This window comes from Chrysemys picta, chromosome 3, assembly GCF_011386835.1.
Source record: "Chrysemys picta bellii isolate R12L10 chromosome 3, ASM1138683v2, whole genome shotgun sequence".
Lineage (NCBI taxonomy): Eukaryota > Metazoa > Chordata > Testudines > Emydidae > Chrysemys > Chrysemys picta.
In genome coordinates, this window is record NC_088793.1 from 197,546,449 (window position 1) to 197,563,646 (window position 17,198).

The window sequence follows — 17,198 nt, forward strand, 5'->3', positions numbered from 1 at the left end:
ATCTGCTGTCAATTTCACTGGCTCAAGTCTCCTTACCAGGGCTGGACTTGCAAGGGTTTACAAAAACTGGTTTCTATAAAAATCAAGGGGACAGATCCTGAAATGAGGAACAATCCTTTTGTTTAGGGACATACGATGACCTGCCCCAATCAACTACCCAATTCTTGGTTTTATCACAATCAACTGGCACCTGAGAAGCCAAGAGACCTGCTTGTTTTCCTTTTTAAATCTGATTAATCCTCATACAATAAACTGAATCCCAGTGGTAAGGCTTCATGTTTAGTATGTATGACTGACTGGGACTCAAGTGAGCTAAATTTAGTTCCCAACAAACTAATCTAAGTGTTTATTACTCCTTTTCACACACTGTAATTTTCTTTGTCTTTAATGAGAATGCAGGTACCAACTGTTTAACTGTGGTTTTATTGATAGATTCATTTTTCATAGAGATCTGCAAGTTAAACATTTGCCTAGAAATAGTCTCTTTCCTGGCCATCACATTCCAGCTACAGAAGCCCCGCATGTTAAAAACACCCCTTGCATGAGTTATAACAACATTTTAATAAATACTTTACAAAAATAATGCTCAGGCTTTTTAAATCACTGAGAAGAACTCCTTATCCCTTTCCTCCAAAAAACTCTTTAAAGAATAGCTTTTTCTGTATAATACTGTGCAGTCAGGACATGCTGGAAGGAAAAAAAAATTAAGAAGGTGACTTATTGTACCCCAGTGAATCTGTTCAAAACTCTATATTCGTTTCTCTTTTTTTTAAAAGTGCACTTCTTTCTGTATAGCAGAACCCTTCTAATTACATGTAGGAATTAGAAGATAACCAGGATTTCTTCGTTTTTTTTGGTCAACATTCTTTTCCTTTTAACTCCACGCTTCAGCCTCAGCAAATTTTGGCCTGTTAGTCCCTGATCCTGCAAAGATTTACTTACACCGTTTCTTTATTTGTACACACTGTGTGGCAGATTCTCTACTGGTGTGAATTGTCATAACTTCATTCTCTTCCATGGAGCTATGATAATTCATAGCTGTAGATCCGCCCCTGTGCATAGTCCCATTGAAGTCACTGAACTACTCACAGTATGGGAAGTTGAGCACATTCATATGTCTTTGCAGAATCCTAGGCCTTATTTTAGATTCTTTTGGTGTAGCCCAAAGGAACATGGCAGCTGCATCTTCTGGAAACCCTACCACCTATGTACAGCTAACACCTGAGTGACTGGAAGGGCAATGGGGAGCTTCAACTGAGAATGATTAATGTGGGTGTTGGTTTATTGATCTGCAGCATTTCTACCTGTTTTCTCCTCCAATACTTAATAGCTTTCCCTCCCAACAATCCTTCCCCTCTTCTTGTAGATACCATTAAATACTTTCATTAATACAGCTCCAGAGAAAGTGTTATTTTTAACAGCTGTGTTTATATTAAATAAGTTACATATAAAAACTGTTTGAGAGTTTAGGCTCTTTGGCCCAGATACAAAAACCCCAAACCTCTCCATGTGGCAAAGCAGGTAAGTATGTGCTTATCTCTAAGCACATGCTTAAGTTGCATTGACTATAATGGATCTAAGCATGTGCTTAAGTGCTTTGCTGTACAGGACCTTTGAGCCTGATTTGCATTTCACTTCCCCTAGTTTTACCCTACCATTAGGGACCAATCGTGCATCATTTAAAATCAATGGGAGCAGGATCAGAGCTTTACTGATTTACACTGATGTAAAAATCTGTATCAAGCTCTTTATTCAGCATGAATTTAGTCACACTGTTTCTCCCTGGAGGTTTTTCTTTCTTTTGAAATAAAATGCATTTTATTGCTATATCCGCTTCTATCATTAAAGGTTTTGTGTATGTTTGTATGCAGAGGAGTGTGTGAGATATAGGCATATATAAATTACACACACATGTATTATATACAAATATATACACTCATACTAAAGATACTGACCAACCCCATTTCAAATAGAGAATGCAGCAAATGCAGTTTTGTACCATCTATAAAAATGATCCCCATTTTCCTGTCTGAGGAGGAAAATCCCTTCAGTATTCCCTTGCTTCCTGAAACTGCTTGTAATAGTCTTCATCTGAAGGGTTTTCTGTACATTTCTGACCATTGTTAGGGGGCCGTGCTTCATTGTATCGGCTCCAGTCTCCTTTGCATATAATCCAAGGCAAAATGTCTACTTTGTAATGGAGTTCTGCGGAGAATTCTACGCTGATCAGGTTTGGTGTGCCCGCCCCTTTCCCCCTAGTAATCAGCTGCATATTGTCATCATAGCAACAGTGCTGCGCAGCTAGAGTTGTGCTCTCCAAGGAAAGCATAGAGCGGATACAATATCTGGCTGTGGGCTTGTAGATCTCCAGTTTTTCCTTTGGCCCACTTGCATCTTTCCAGCGAAAGTTTTTCCGCTTAATCCGATCATAGATCTCAGCAGTGCTGTAAGCGACTTCTGTGGGGTAGGAGCAAGGGCAGCTGGGTAGGTCATTAACCACTTTGTGCATGTATTTCTTCAAGAACTCACTTTTGCAGCTCATCCATCTTTCGCAACTATCAGTATCTGTGGGAGGAGGGGAGAGGAAAATGCCTTAAGGTACATTACGCAGCACGTAAATTAATATGATATAGCTACAGAGATAACAATGAAGATAAACGTAACTGTCCCACAGAAAGTTCTGTGTAACCAAGTAAGGGCTATAAAGCATGCCTGCTTGTAGTGTGGTGACTTATCTTGTTATTGGATAATCAAGAAAGCAAGCTATGACAAGAAAAGGCCATCCTACCGTGAATTACATTGCCATAGTTACATGGATCTTTGGCACTTACTAGGCTTTCACAATGTCTTACAAACTTCAATTAAACCTGGCAACAGCCCAGTGAAGTACAATAGACGACATACTCCAGTTTTGCAAGTGAGTGAGCTTGAAGCACAGAGAGGTTAAGTGACTTGCCCCAGGTTAAACAATGAATCAGAATTGTGAATAGAAGCCGGCAGCCCTAGCTCTTGACCCTCAGCTCCAAAACCCAAGATCTCACAGCCTTCCTGTACCACCACTTGGGGCTCTGAAACGGTACGTGAGGCTCAGCTGGTTTGTAATGACACTAAAGACTCCAAGATGATAAGCATAGCCTTGTACTTATGAAAAATACTTTGGTTAGGACTTCATTTATTTTTCCCTTGCCATGTCCTCTACCTCTCCAAAAGGATCTTTCGAGCAGCTGCAGTTCGAAGATAGAGAGTGGCCTACAGCAGCCAGTTACATGATGTACCATCAGACAATGTCCGTAAATTAGGATGGTCAAATGGCACTAGACCTATGAATTTTGGTGTGGGGTGGCGGGGTGGCCAGAGTAGGACATTTACAGCTGATATTAATGGATTATGTTGAAGGGGACTGGAGAGAATCAGTTAAGTTTCTCATTTTGGTTGTTTGGGGGCCAAATCATCTCAAACGATGGGTCTGGTCCCATAAGTAGGGCCTTAATTTTACATTACTTATGTCATCAGCACTCAATAGGTCTCATCACATGAGGAAGGTGAGCAAAGTTTCGGCCTAAAGCTATACTGCAAACATATTGCCTCAACGATTTCATGGTCAGTTTGCCATACATTTAAGTGATATGCCCGGTTGTCAACAAGTGCTATAGTTTGCCTTACAAGCATACACTAGGATTTGGCATGCCGGATAACACTGTTGATCCAACCTGTCTAGTATCCTACCTCCATAAGGGACCAATCCCTGATGCTTCTATGGTAGGGGATAAACCCTCACAGTACACGTGGCCCATTATGTGCACTGTTGTACATGAATGGAAGAAAGTTACGTACAGCAATCAGCTCATACCCTGAGGCATTGATTTGGTTGATCCTATCTTGCCATCCATAGCTACAAATGCTATTATTGCTCATATAATTATCCACCTCACATCAGCAACAGCTGTAACTCTTACAAAAATGATCACGAATAAAGTGCCACTATAGCACCTTTCAACTGAGGATACCGAAGCGCTTATAGCACTGCTGTGAGGTAAGGACGCAGCATCGCTGTTTTACAACTGGAGAAACTGAGGCACAGACACCGACTTGGTGATTTGTGGAAAGTTATTCAAAAAGAATCCTGTGACAGAGCTAGGGATAGAACCAAGATATTCCGAGGTCTAGTTCTGTTCCTTAACAATAAAATAATCAACAGCAATTTGGAATATGACTCATTTTTAAGACAGAGGCTTATGAGCCCAAATCTTATAGTGATAGTTTAAAAAACAATCCTAAAAGGAGCTTGTCTCTAGAGATACTAGACTGCCAGCTGCTTACCAACTTCGAATAGCTTGGTGGCATTGAACTCTTCGCTTCCTGCAAGTAAGCTCACTTCTGTGGCAGCTGTCCTGAAGGTGTCTTCAATCCCTAAAGACAAACACAAACTAATAGATGTGTTTTCTTAACAGTAAACAACAATGAAAAACAAAAACAAACCACCAAAGTTCTGACTGCATTGCCTCTCTTGAATTTAGTGCTGGAGGAAAACAGTAACAAAATAATGATGAGAAACAAGCTGACCTGGTGGAGTCCCTGTAGATAACCGGTATACTTGCTAGGCAGGCCTTTAAATAGCCAGGCCAAAGGTTCCAAACTTTGGTGCCTAGATCGAGTTAGGGCACCTAAATCTATATTTAGGTAGGTAACTAAGGGGCCTGATTTTTCAAAGCTGCCCAGTAACTCCCAGGAATTCCAATAGAAGCTGCAGGTGTTCAGTCCCAATGGAAATCCGTCCATTTGATTAGGTGGCCAAGTTTACGGATCCAGATATCTTTTTCCTAGCATGTGTTAGGGATGGTTGATGACGTCTCAACTTGTTGAGAAGTTTCTTAGTGAAAGCTGTAAAGCACAACGTGGAATATGAAACCCGTTGGAGACCGTGCTCCAGCTGTGTTGAAATGCTCCAAAATGCTGATCTGGCACTATTTTTTTGTTTTGGAGCTGGAACAGCGATGGTCCCAGGTCAAGTGGCTCTTTTCTCTCTCCCCAGCTGCAGAGAGGCTTTGAGCCAGCAGGTGCTGATGCTAGGCCTGGGAGGGAGCTGGGGATGCGGCTGCCAGGACCAGCCAGGGGAGCGTCAGGGAACAGAGTGCCAGGAGCCCAGGGTGGAGCTGGAGTCTGGCAGCAGGACCACATGGATAGTGGAGGGAGGAGCCTGGCACAGGCAGGGACAGGACCGGCTCTATGGAGAATCACTCCCTGCTCGCCCAGGCCTCCCTCAGCTCCCCCTATCTTTCTCCCAGCTCCCCAAGTTTCCTCTCAGCAACCCGCTGCTCTCTTCCAGGGCCTCCCACGGCCTGCATTCCAGCACTACTGTTTCAGACCCCAGGACTGGTTGGAGACCGCCTCAGCTCCACCTTTTAAACTGATGGAGACTTGCTAATATGTTCATGTTTACTTGTTGGCAGGATACCAAATGTGTTTCAGTGAGTGAATGCAATAGCGCCTGCCCCAACAAGCTGAAAATGTATTTGTGTGCTTTGCTCTTCGGTTACATTCTCTGCTGCTGCTAGGGGAGTGAAAGGAGTTGGGAGGAAAGAGACAAATATGTAGATAATGGTCCAAAAATCTTAGACTTGGGGTGCCTGGCGAGCTCTAGTAAAGCATTTGTCACTAGCATAGAGAACCATGGACTAACAAAAAAGGTGTGAAAACATGGTCATTACTGGACTAATTGTATTATGCTCAAATGAACACCCTTTTGATGCTATTTTATTTAGCGAGCTACTATTCTCTTTAAATGAAAGCCCTTCAAAGAAGCATTTAAGCATGTCATTTTTATTCCATTGCATCATATATTTCAAAAGTAAGCCCAGAAAACGCTCAGTATGCAAAAACTGTGTGGTTAATAGAGCCTGGTTCCCTTCCATCCCCTGTCCAGCAAACTTTATCGTGATCTTGTTACTGGTGCACAGTCATACAAACTAGGGCCTTGCAGAGCTTCAAAACAGCCTCAGACTTCTTTACAATAATTTATTGTAAGGGCTTTGCCTTAACTGCAGCTGTAGATGCAGAATAATAGATACCCCAGAATCCTTCCAAGGGAATAATTCACTGCAGAGGTTCTGCTGACAGTATAAACAGTAGAAGCTGAGCTTTGGCCTGGTCATTTTAAAAATACCAGCAGAGACCCAAAGAGTGTATTACATTTTCCTCACTGATCCTCAGGTGTCTGTAATGTGACATAATACATTCTTTCCAGTCTGGTTTGATTCTAGATGATAACAAATACCTGAGACTACACCTGGGAGATGGTGACCTCTTCTGGATTTAACCCATTGTTGTTCAGGGTTGAGGGAGTGGGGGAAATGGTGTGTGTGTGTGTGTGTGTGTGTGTGTGTGTGTGTGTGTGTGTGTGTGTGTGTGTGTGTGTGTGTGTGTGTGTGTGTGTGTGTGTGTGTGTGTGTGTGTTTTCCTGCAGTGGCTAGCAAATAGCAACCAACATCCAGAGATGGATGGGTGTGCATGCCAAACACTGCTTGCGAGTGACTTTACAAATCTCTAGCAATACTGCATTTGTATAGTCCCAGTGCAACATCTCATCTCATACTTAGGATTTTATAGCTATTTCAGGTCTTTCACTTCCTTTACCTTCCAAATTGTGAAGCTAAACGTGGCTAAATGTTGGTGAAATGCAATCTGCTGGAGGGTGCTTCCCTCGGCTCCGCCTAGGCCCCGCCCGCAACTCCAACCCTTCCCCCAAGGCCCAACCCCCACCCTGCTTCTTCTCACCCCTGCTCTGCCCCCATCTTTTCCCACCCAATTCCACCCCTCCCCCGAGCACGCTGTGCCCTTGCTTCTTCCCTCCCTCCCCCCTCGCCCTCCAGCGCCTCCTGCCACTGAGAAAGAGCTGATCTGTGGCAGGCCATAGGAGGGAGGGGAAGGTGCTGATCGGTGGGGCCCGCCAGCGGGCAGGAGGCGCTGGGGGGAGGGGGAGGTTCTGGTACTGGGGCTGCCAGTGGGTGCTCAGCACCCACCATTTTCCCCCCGAAAATGGAGTTGGCGCCTACGTACTGTAATGTGAATGCACCATACTGCTCTCTGTGGTGTAATTATACAGCTCCAATGCATCACCCTCAGTGCTGCATCACTGTATGGATTGTGCAAATGTGGATTAATATGAATAAGCAGAGAATCCTCTCAACACGTGGCTCAAGCTAAAACCACATCCTTAATCTGCCCTGTTGTGCACAGGCATTGAAGGGCCAAGCCTGCTGGTTTTGAAACTTTTCCAATTTGTAGGCAAAATGGACAGAGAGAGAGATATGGATGGATGGCATTTTAGCCTTAATTCTAGACTTGCTGGTTTGTATTAAGAGACGGGCGCTTTGTGGTTTAATGTCTATTAAAACAAAAAAATCCCTTGACTCAAACTGCAACAGCTCTTTAGAACATTACTCCTGAGGGCATTCTGCGCCTAAAAAATTCGTCATCCAAAAAATTAAAAATTCTGCTCACAATATTTTAAAATTTGGCTAGTTTTATTTGTCAATAAATAAACACAGAGGCTGCAGCAAGGCAGTGGGGAGCACAGGCCACTGGCTACACGAAGGTGGGAGATCTCCCACCCCCAGGAGACGGACTCAGTGGTGAGGCTGCACCCGACCCTGACACAGCATGAGGCTTGGGCCTGCCCCAGAAACACCCTGGGGCCCAGCAAGGCACACTAGATGTGGGGTAGGCAGGCTCAACGAGGCAGGAGGGGCTCAGTGTGGGGGGATCCTGCTGTGAGGGTGAGAGGATTCTGTGAGGGACAATCTGGGTGCAGGCAGCTCAGTGGGGGGTGGGGGGAGGACCTGGATGCACAGAGGCTCATTGGGTGGGTTCCAGGTGCAGGGGCAATGGGATTCTGCAGGGGCTTCCAGGTGAAAATGGCTGGGGCTCAGAGGAGGGGTCTGGGTGTGGGGGTCTCAGTAGGGGGGTATGGATGCTGGGGGAGTGGGGCTTGGTGGGGTGGGGGTCTGGGTGCAGCTAGTTGGGGGTCAGTGGCATGGGGGTCTGAATGTGGGGGCTCAGGTTGGTGCAGGGGGGTGGGGCTCATCATGGTGGGGGGTTGAGTGCAGGGAGCTCAGTGGGGGATGGTCCGGGTGCGGGGGGGAGGGGGGGGGGTCAAGCTTCAGTGGGGTGAGGCTTGGATATGGAGGACTAGGGGGTTCTGGGAGTACAGGGTGAGGCTTGGAGGGCATATTTGGGAATGGGAGGGTCCAGATGCACAAGAGTTGGGCAGATGGGGGAGCAGCTTCCCATACAGTGACCCCTCCCTACACAGTTGAGGAGTGATGGGGGCAGGAAGTAGGGGAGGATGCAACTGGGGGAGGTTTCTAGGGGTGGGTCTGACACAGCCCCAGCCACTCCTTACAGGGGAAGAGAAAATCCCATCCTCTCCTGCCTCCTTCCCAGCCAGGACTAGCAGCTGATCCCAGCTCAGAGTAGGAGCCACTGACTGTCTCCACTGGCTGCTACGGGTGCGTAAAACAATGTACCTGCACAGCTAGGGAGTGATGTGTGACTGCTCTTGCACCTTCCCTTTGCTTCCCTGTCAGAAAGTCATTTTTCTGCGGGGAAGCAAAGACATCTGTGAGGGACATGAATTCTGCACATGTGCAGTGGCACAGAATTCCCCCAGGAGTAGAACATCTAGTGTATAAGACCATGTTTCAGATCTCCTCTAAAGCAGTGGTTCTCAAACTAGGGCAGCTGCTTGTCCAGGGAAAGATCCTGGCAGGCCGGGCCGGTTTGTTTACCTGCCACGTCCGCAGGTTCGGCTGCTCGCGGCTCCCACTGGCCGCAGTTTGCCGCTCCAGGCCAATGGGGACTGCAGGAAGGGCGGCCAGCACATCCCTTGGCCCGCGCTGCTTCCTGCAGCCCCCATTGGCTTGGAGCGGCGAACTGCGGCCAGTGGGAGCCGCGATCAGCCAAACCTGCGGACGCAGCAGTAAACAAACTGTCCCAGCTCACCAGGGGCTTTCCCTGAACAAGTGGTGGCCTTAGTTTGAGAACTAATTCTCTAAAGCCACTTTGCAGATAGTTGGCATGATACTTTAAAGGGCATATTAACAACTAATATGGAGCCATTATTCCTGACACTATGGGAAGTATATACATTAAATGTATTGCAATGTATGTTCTTATTTTCGAATAATAGTAATGTGGCTGTTTTAAAATAAAAAAAACAAATGCATTCTAGGTGAAATGAGTGCACATTTCTTTGGGCAAAAGCTTCAGTCCTGTGACGTGCGGAATGACGTGCGGTAGGCAAGAAGTAACTGCAGCAACAAAAGAATTTTGCCTTTAGACTGAAACTTTCTGTAGCAAGTTTAACCCCTTATAGGAGACAACATTGGATTTAATAACAAATGCTTTGTTAATTTAAAGATAAAAAATAAAATATAGAACTACCCTAAAACATAAAAGACAGGCATGGTCCATTAACATTAAAATACTATGTCTGCCTTTTACATTTTAGGGTAGTTCACATACAAAATAAAATTTCATAAGTGACCTTCAGGACTGGAACACCACTTTTTAATAGCACTGTTACCCAGCCATGGCCCAAATGTGATGCTGGCCTTTAACCATGTATGGTGAAGCCCTCCAAACCCAGTGCCCTGTCCCCTGGTGCAATGATCTTCCTAACAATTCAGGTTCTCTCTTTAAAAACAACCACCATTTGTTAACCATACCTGGGCAGTTTGGCCTATCACATGTCCTCGACTCAGTGGCTGTGCAGGCATATCCACAGGATCTGGTTCGCTTCTGATTGCCAATCCCACAGGTTACGCTACAAATGGACCATGGGCTCCAGTCTCCCTCTCCATCAATATAATCTATACAGGAACAAAGAGGAGGAAGGAAATGAAAAACAAAAACCCTACTACCAAATACTACTGTATAGATGGTGGTTTTTATTAAGTAGGCATAGCAAGAATGGAATCCAGATGTCTTTACCTGAAATCTGGGCTGAGTGCCAGGCTTAAGCCTGCTGTTTAAATGGTTTTCACACTTGACTCTCCTCAGGGACGTGCATGCAACATTATTTGAAAAAATATTTCCTTTCTCTTTTGACCTTTTAGCAGCCGAGAATCTTCAGCTGTAAAGCTGGGTCATGAACTAACAAAACGTCTATTTAAACTATTTTTCCATCGGTAGGAATATGCTTTCTGATCACAAACCGACCAGATATGTAATAAAAACATTTACTTTAACCTCTCCACCCCTCGAATAAACCCCTCCAAACATATCTATAGCACACAACGATATTCAAAATGTAACTGGATTTTATGACAGAATGCAGCTTGGATTTTGTTTGGCTAGTTGATTGTATGTGGAAATATTTCAGTTTCATTCTTTAATCTCCCCTCACATCAGAGCAAGAGAGCTAACGTGTTATAGAAGAAGTCACTGATGCAGTGAATTACATGTTCTTTTCAAACCCATGGTAATGAACATTTTATATTACTGACTAAATGACCAACTGTTGTCACTGAGGGCCTGATCCTGTACCATTAAAAGCTCTTTGGGTCAGGAACCAGCATTTTGTTCTGTAATGACTGTGGCTTCTAGGCACTACCACAGTGCAAATAATACGAACATGACTGGGTCCAAGTTGAGTGAAATATTCCACTAACTAATCTGGGAAGCCCAGAGCATAGAGTGTACTGCCTAGTGTGCCTTCACTCCCGATACCAAACATGCCACTTCAGGGTTACACATTTGCGAGAAGACCAACCAAGCTCCTGTCTCTCACTATGTAACGGACTGCACTAGTGCATAGTTTTCTGCCAGGGTTAGAGGTATCTATGTTATAACATGGTTTGTTTTATTGCCAGTGTGAACAGAAAACATGGATAATAAACCCTGTTAAAGATGGCTGTTTTAGCCTAGAGAATCTGCACTGGGAATAGAAATCTTCGTTTAACATTGATGCCCCTAGGTGTGGCAGAGCACTGTACATCTTTTTGTAGTACTAAAATTTGTCCACAGATACAGGTGCAAGAAGAAAGGACTTTAAAATTCTGGCCCACAATATTCAGTACTTATGTACATATTTAAATATAAAATTCAGCAAAAAAGCTCTCTAAGTTAAGGCTCTAGACTCAAACCTAATCAAAACAAGGGCAACTAGGGCTGAAACAGTAAGCTACAGCTTCTGTGTGTGTGTAGATGATGCAACATGAATTTGGTAGGGCTTTACTTCAGTATATATTGATTTACAGCTTCATCCTTAGAGGCTCTGAGCCACTTGCAACTCCCATAGTGTGCATATTAAGTCACGTCCCAGAAGTCATCCCAAAATGTGCAGCTATAGACCAATGTGATAGTAAGGAAATAATTCGTCCTTTCGGTTTTCAGCAATTGTTTCATACAACAAACTGAAAATAATTGTTTTCCCCAGGATACATCTGGAACAGAATTCCACACGCAAAGTGTTCCTGCTATCTATGCCACTCCCTACACATGAGTCAACATAACTTGCCTTACTTATATCTCAACCAAACATGACCACATTGTAGTTCTCACTCATTTATCCACCAGTTACATTTTAGCTTCCAAATCACTGCACATGGTTCTAAATTTGTACTTATCCTTACACTAAAAATAAATGAGACCGTATTTCCTTTGTTTAAAAAAGTACACTTATGAATAAAAAAAACTTCTTGTAGGATAACTGGTATAATTTTCAAGATTATAGACTCACAAGTGGAATGTGGCTACCACAGCCTAGTTTGTGCATCTGCACAGATTTGTATTTAAAAGCCAATGAACAAAAGCCACATGTTGGAAAAACTCTATTTTGCTTGGCCTACTTTCAGCGATGCCTCTCCATTCTCATTTCCCCCAAACTAGTTTTACAATCCCAAGGTGCCCATAAGAGGTCTGGAATGCGAACTCACCATACTCTGGCTGCTCCTTGGATTCAAAAGTCCGGTGGTTGGGTGCATGCCTATCCCACCCACCAAGAGGGTTTAGGAAGTTGCTATCTTCGGTGGTGCTGTCATGCTTGTAGTCCTGGTCACCGCTACTCATGCGAGTCAAGGTGGATGACGTCTGCCACCAGTTCCTCCAGTCAGGGGATGGGACTGGCCAGCTAGGCTTGCTGCTCTCTTTGTGCAGATCCTTCTCTGGTTCAGTATCGGGGCCATCAACCACTTCTATGGTAACCTAGAGAATTCAAGTTATGCCAGGTCAGTCGGCATGCAAAATCCAAAACTAGATCATCTCCACAGAGAGTGCCCATGCATCAGTGGGGAATCTTCTAAACAGCAGAGATAAGGGACTGATGTTATCTAGCAAAAGGGGCTTGTAATCCTTTAGGGCTAGCCTGTTATAAACCGTACGTGGATTACTGTGAGCCCAGAGATATGCAGAAACTGAGTGATTCCTTCTGCCACCTGTGCTGAGTCAAATCTTGGAGCAAAAAGCCCTCTTTCCCCTCTCTTCCCCCCCCAAAAAAAATCCTGAACAAAACAAGAACGAAACCTGCATTTTAAACCTTTACAATGAAGCTTTCTGTCTTCAGGGGAAAAGTCGTTTAAAAAGTTTATGAAGAGGAAAAAGAAAAACACTCATCTTAAATTCATTGGGCCTGAATGTGAAATGTGCTAGATCAGAATGGTAGCCTTCGTTGTTGGCTTTGCATAGGTGCAAATAACTACACCAGGTGCAAGGCAGTACAGAATCAGTTGCATGCTCTTTGCTTGCTAAATATCTGTTCAAGTGTTGGCCTGGTCGCTGGCTGATAAGACGATTTGCACCCTAGTAGATTTTCCTATAGCACAATTGCAACCCTATAATATTTAGGGCTGGCACTAGCGTGTGAAACCATAATGTAGGTGGCCACAGTTTCTATATATTCTTCTTTTACCCTGAGATACCTTTTATATCCAAGGTTACCATGGGAATTTTAATCATAAATGACTCAACATTTTTTCAACAAGATATAATAAATATACATTTTATACCACTATTCATTAGAGAAGCTTTAAGCATTTTTGGCAATTGTCACAACAGCCCTCTGAAATAGATTTGATTATACTCACTTTCCAGAGGGGTAAGAAGAGGTACATTTAAATCACCTGTCTAAAGTAGGACAGGCCACTATCAACCAGGAATAGAACAGCCCAGATTCAAGATTCCCTGCTCAAATCCCTAGACCACACATACATTCATGCATATAAATAAATCTGTATAATACTATATAATAATTATAACACACCCCTTTGCTGCTTTTCAATGCATAAAAATTAATGAATTAATTATGAAATTCTTAAATAAATGTTGGGTGCGCACATACATACACATTTAGAGAGACATTGATACTAGCAATCAGGAATCTAGGGTCCCGGTGTCATGGAAATACGGTATGACCATAGACAAACAAATTATCGTTCAGTCATTGGTATGCCCTCGCTGCTTTGTGCTGCTCCAGGAATGCAATGCAGCTGTAAACCCAGTTCAACTTGCTGAGTAAGCTGGACTTTTGGGTTGGCCAAAGGAGCCAGAGTGTAGAGGTGGTTCTGTCATATATATCTACTGTATAAAATGTATGTGAGTATGTACATTTTATAGATACACCTACATGTTACAAGAGCTTTTTGGACAGAACTTTCTTAAAATTGGGTTTCTATAAACCAGACAAAGCACAATAGCCTGTTATGCTGGGGACATGAAGGCAATTGGATTAGAGTTCACAGTTTCATAAAATTGGTTTTAATAAAATCATGAATTTACCTGAACACACACACACACACACACACACACACACACACACACACTCTCTCTCTCTCTCTCTCTCTCTCTCTCTCTCTCTCTCTCTGGCAAATAAAACCTCATGTACTTTCTATGTCCGTCCTGTTACTTGTGAGTTGCCGAGGGACATTACACTGGAAGTGGAATGGCTCCAGCTGAAGATCTGTTGGAGCTCAGTAGTGCAGAATGCAGTTGTGCACTTACAAAACAATGCACATATTTCCTTTTTGGAGAAACAAGCCATTGCATTTACACACTGCTTCCCCTCTGACTAGGGTCAGAAAAATTAAGACGAAATGACTGGGAGGCTATTAGGAAGTTCCACTGGGATTGTATAGAAAGAAGCAATACAGGTATGCAGTGGCTGTAACAAAATAAGTCTCTGGGAAGGAGATAAAACCGTCCAGCATATTTTTGTTTGTCTTACATTTTGTCATTTTAATGGTGGAATCAAAATGATTACTCCAACAGATTAGTCACTGCAATTTCTACAAACTGAGAATTAAAACAGATTTCATATGCTTGAAACTATAAGTGACAGTTCCTGGGCTGTACGGATCCAAGCAAAACAGTGTTGTGCATCCAATAAGTGGGAATAAACAAGGTGCTTTGTAGCAGTTTAAAGACAACTAGCTATGCTTGGAAGGTCCTATCACTGGCTGAATATCAACAGGATTTTTTTTTTAAAAGCACATTAACTTTAAAAGCAAAAACTAAACAAAAGGAAACAAAAAAGACTTTCCAAAGGGACCATTTCAAAATCAGTCCTTCTTTGCTATTTTTTAATTGTAATACGGTTCATTGCGATTAACTCTCTGGGTATATCATGCAGATGTAATCTGAAGTCCCATAGGAATCTAATTTAAAAAGATTACTCAGAATACTAAGTTATTTTTAAGATATTATAAAAAGATCTTTGAATTTTTAGTTATCCCTGCTATACTTGTAATGTGTTTGTTATTATGCAATCTTATTACAGGGTACTTTAAAACAATAAGGATTGCACATCTCAAAGTAAGTAGCATTAATTTCTTCTTAAAGTTGGGTTAAAATACAAAAAACTTCCACTTCTACCAATTATTAAACAGTTATATTATTCTTTCTGATAGGCCTAAGGAAAATGGATTTAGTCATTCACCATTCTGCTGCAGTTTTCCCAAACACACCACTCTAATGCAAACTGCAAGGTGTTAAACCCATCTGATACAAAGGGATTATTAATAAAGTGTGTACTATACAGGGCCGGCTCCAGGCACCAGCCCACCAAGCTTGTGCTTGGGGTGGCACCTGGAGGGGGGCGGCGCTGTGCTCCGGCTCCGGCCGCCGGGGAGAGCGGAGCCCCGGCTGGGCTCTCTGCCCTCCCCCCGGCGCTCTGGCCACGGGGGAGAGCGGAGCCGCGGTGGGCTCGCCGCCCTCCACTCGGTGCTCTGGCCGCCACTCCGCCCTCCCCCCGGCGCTCTGGCCACGGGGGAGAGCGGAGCCGCGGTGGGCTCGCCGTCCTCCACCCGGCGCTCTGGCCGCCACTCCGCCCTCCCCCTGGCGCTCTGGCCATGGGGGAGAGCGGAGCCGCGGCGGGCTCGCCGCCCTCCCCCCGGCACTCTGGCCGCCGGGGAGAGCGGAGCCGCGGCGGGCTCGCCGCCCTCTTCCTGGTGCTCTGGGAGGGCGGAGAGCCCAGCCAGGAAGAGGGCGCTCCGCCCTCCTCCCGGGGCTCCGGCCGCCAGTGGAGCCGCGGCAGGCTCGCCGCCCTCCCCCCGGCACTCTGGCCAGTTGGGGAGAGCGGCCTGCGGCCGGGCTCGGTGCCCTCCCCTGCCGCGCTGGGGGGGGGGGGGGGCGCGGCGGGAGGCTTTTTTGCCTGGGGCGGCAAAAAAGCCAGAGCCGGCCCTGGTACTATATACTTCCACAGAGATTTCACTTCTCCAACTCTGGAGTCAGAGTATTTCTAACATGCCCATCATTGCCGAATTCAGCTGTCAGACTGTGTAAATTCACATTAATGTTTTAAAAAGTAAGTTGGTGTGTGATGAAACTTGACAAAGAATCAAGTTCCCACAGGAGGACAAAATACCGCTACCTGCCAAGTCAGAAGGATTTTCCCCTTGCTAGCTGCTTCTTGTGTCATTTACCACCAGCCTTTTCTGCTGTACTCCCAAGGTGTCTGTATTGCAATGGGGAGCCGCAGAGCAGTAGAATGGGACACAACAGTACAGCACCCTTTAGGGTCCACAGGAGTGGGAAACTTTGACTTGAAATTCAAGGGCGGGGGAGAGCTAACATTCCAATGAAATCGGGGGTATCAGGTTCCAAGTGCAGCACCCCCCTCAGAGCTGGGTAGCATTGGATGGGTTGTAGCAGGGGGTGGAAGACAGAAAAATCTCAGAAAGAGAAAATAAATAGGTGGCCACATCCCCTTGACGTGACTTCACTTTCATTGCTAATGGGAAGGAAGGAAGTAATTCTGTTTTACACTGAGTAACCCTGCCACACTGGCAGGTCTGCATGTGTTACTGAGCTGGCATGTGTCAAATCAATGGAGACCAACAAAAGGGCTTTTCGGTGAGGAGGATGAAAAAAAGAAATCGGTGCTCCCAAAGGAAATATGGCACAGATTTTAAAAAGCACCTCACATTTTAGAGGACCTCCAATGAATTAGTTTATTCGAGTGCAATGGTGCATTTGGCTGCAGCTCTGATACCAAGCTAAAAACCAGCCACAATACACTAATGGCAACAGCTGCTGTGGTTACTCCCTTAAACAACCTCTTGCCTTACCAATACTAAACAACTGTACAAATTCAGCATGAAATGATGCAGGGGTTGAAAAATGGGCCAAACTTCTACAGGGCTAGCAGATCACAGAAAAACCAGTAAGAGTCCTTTTTGTATTACTTGCAAAGGGCTTACATACATCACAACAGCGAGTGATGAAACTTTAGCAGCTGTTTTTTTTGTTTTTTTATTAAAGTATTTGACAATTTTTGCATAGATCTTTTAACTAGAACTGACTGTTTTGTGGCTCTATTTGTTTCTAGTGTACTGGATCCAATACCTTTATAGTCAACAATGACTTTGTAGTTAGAGTAGTAACCTTGGGGCAGGGCTAGTTTTCTTAACACTGTGATTACACTCCCTGTAACACCACCTCCCCAGGAATAACAACAACAACAACAAAAATGTGGACAAGCGCATAACTATGACATGATACAACAATTGCTTTCTTTACCGCTATATAAAACAGGGCTCACGGGAATATCATTTTAAACTGTTCTCACAGGCTGACTTTCAGGCCTGTAAAGTATACCTCTACAATTTATAGGGAAAATGTCTTCATTTTTAAATGTATTATTATTGGGCTGTGTGTATGTCCCAGAAAACATTGGGAAGCAGGACCAAGATTTTCAGAAAGAGGAG

General features: G+C 44.4%; 1 protein-coding gene across 1 annotated transcript in view; it reads right to left on the bottom strand.

Annotated features, from left to right (window-relative positions):
- Positions 1-404: 404 nt before the first annotated feature.
- ISM1 (isthmin 1) overlaps positions 405-17,198 on the bottom strand; it is a 65,460-nt gene continuing 48,666 nt past the window's right edge. Inside the window, exons 3-6 of the mRNA XM_005287399.4 lie at positions 11,937-12,204; positions 9,726-9,869; positions 4,321-4,410; positions 405-2,565 (exon numbers count right to left, since the gene is read on the bottom strand). Coding sequence (XP_005287456.2) covers positions 2,048-2,565; positions 4,321-4,410; positions 9,726-9,869; positions 11,937-12,204 — 1,020 coding nt within the window. The 3' untranslated portion in view covers positions 405-2,047. The remainder of the gene's footprint in view (positions 2,566-4,320; positions 4,411-9,725; positions 9,870-11,936; positions 12,205-17,198) is intronic.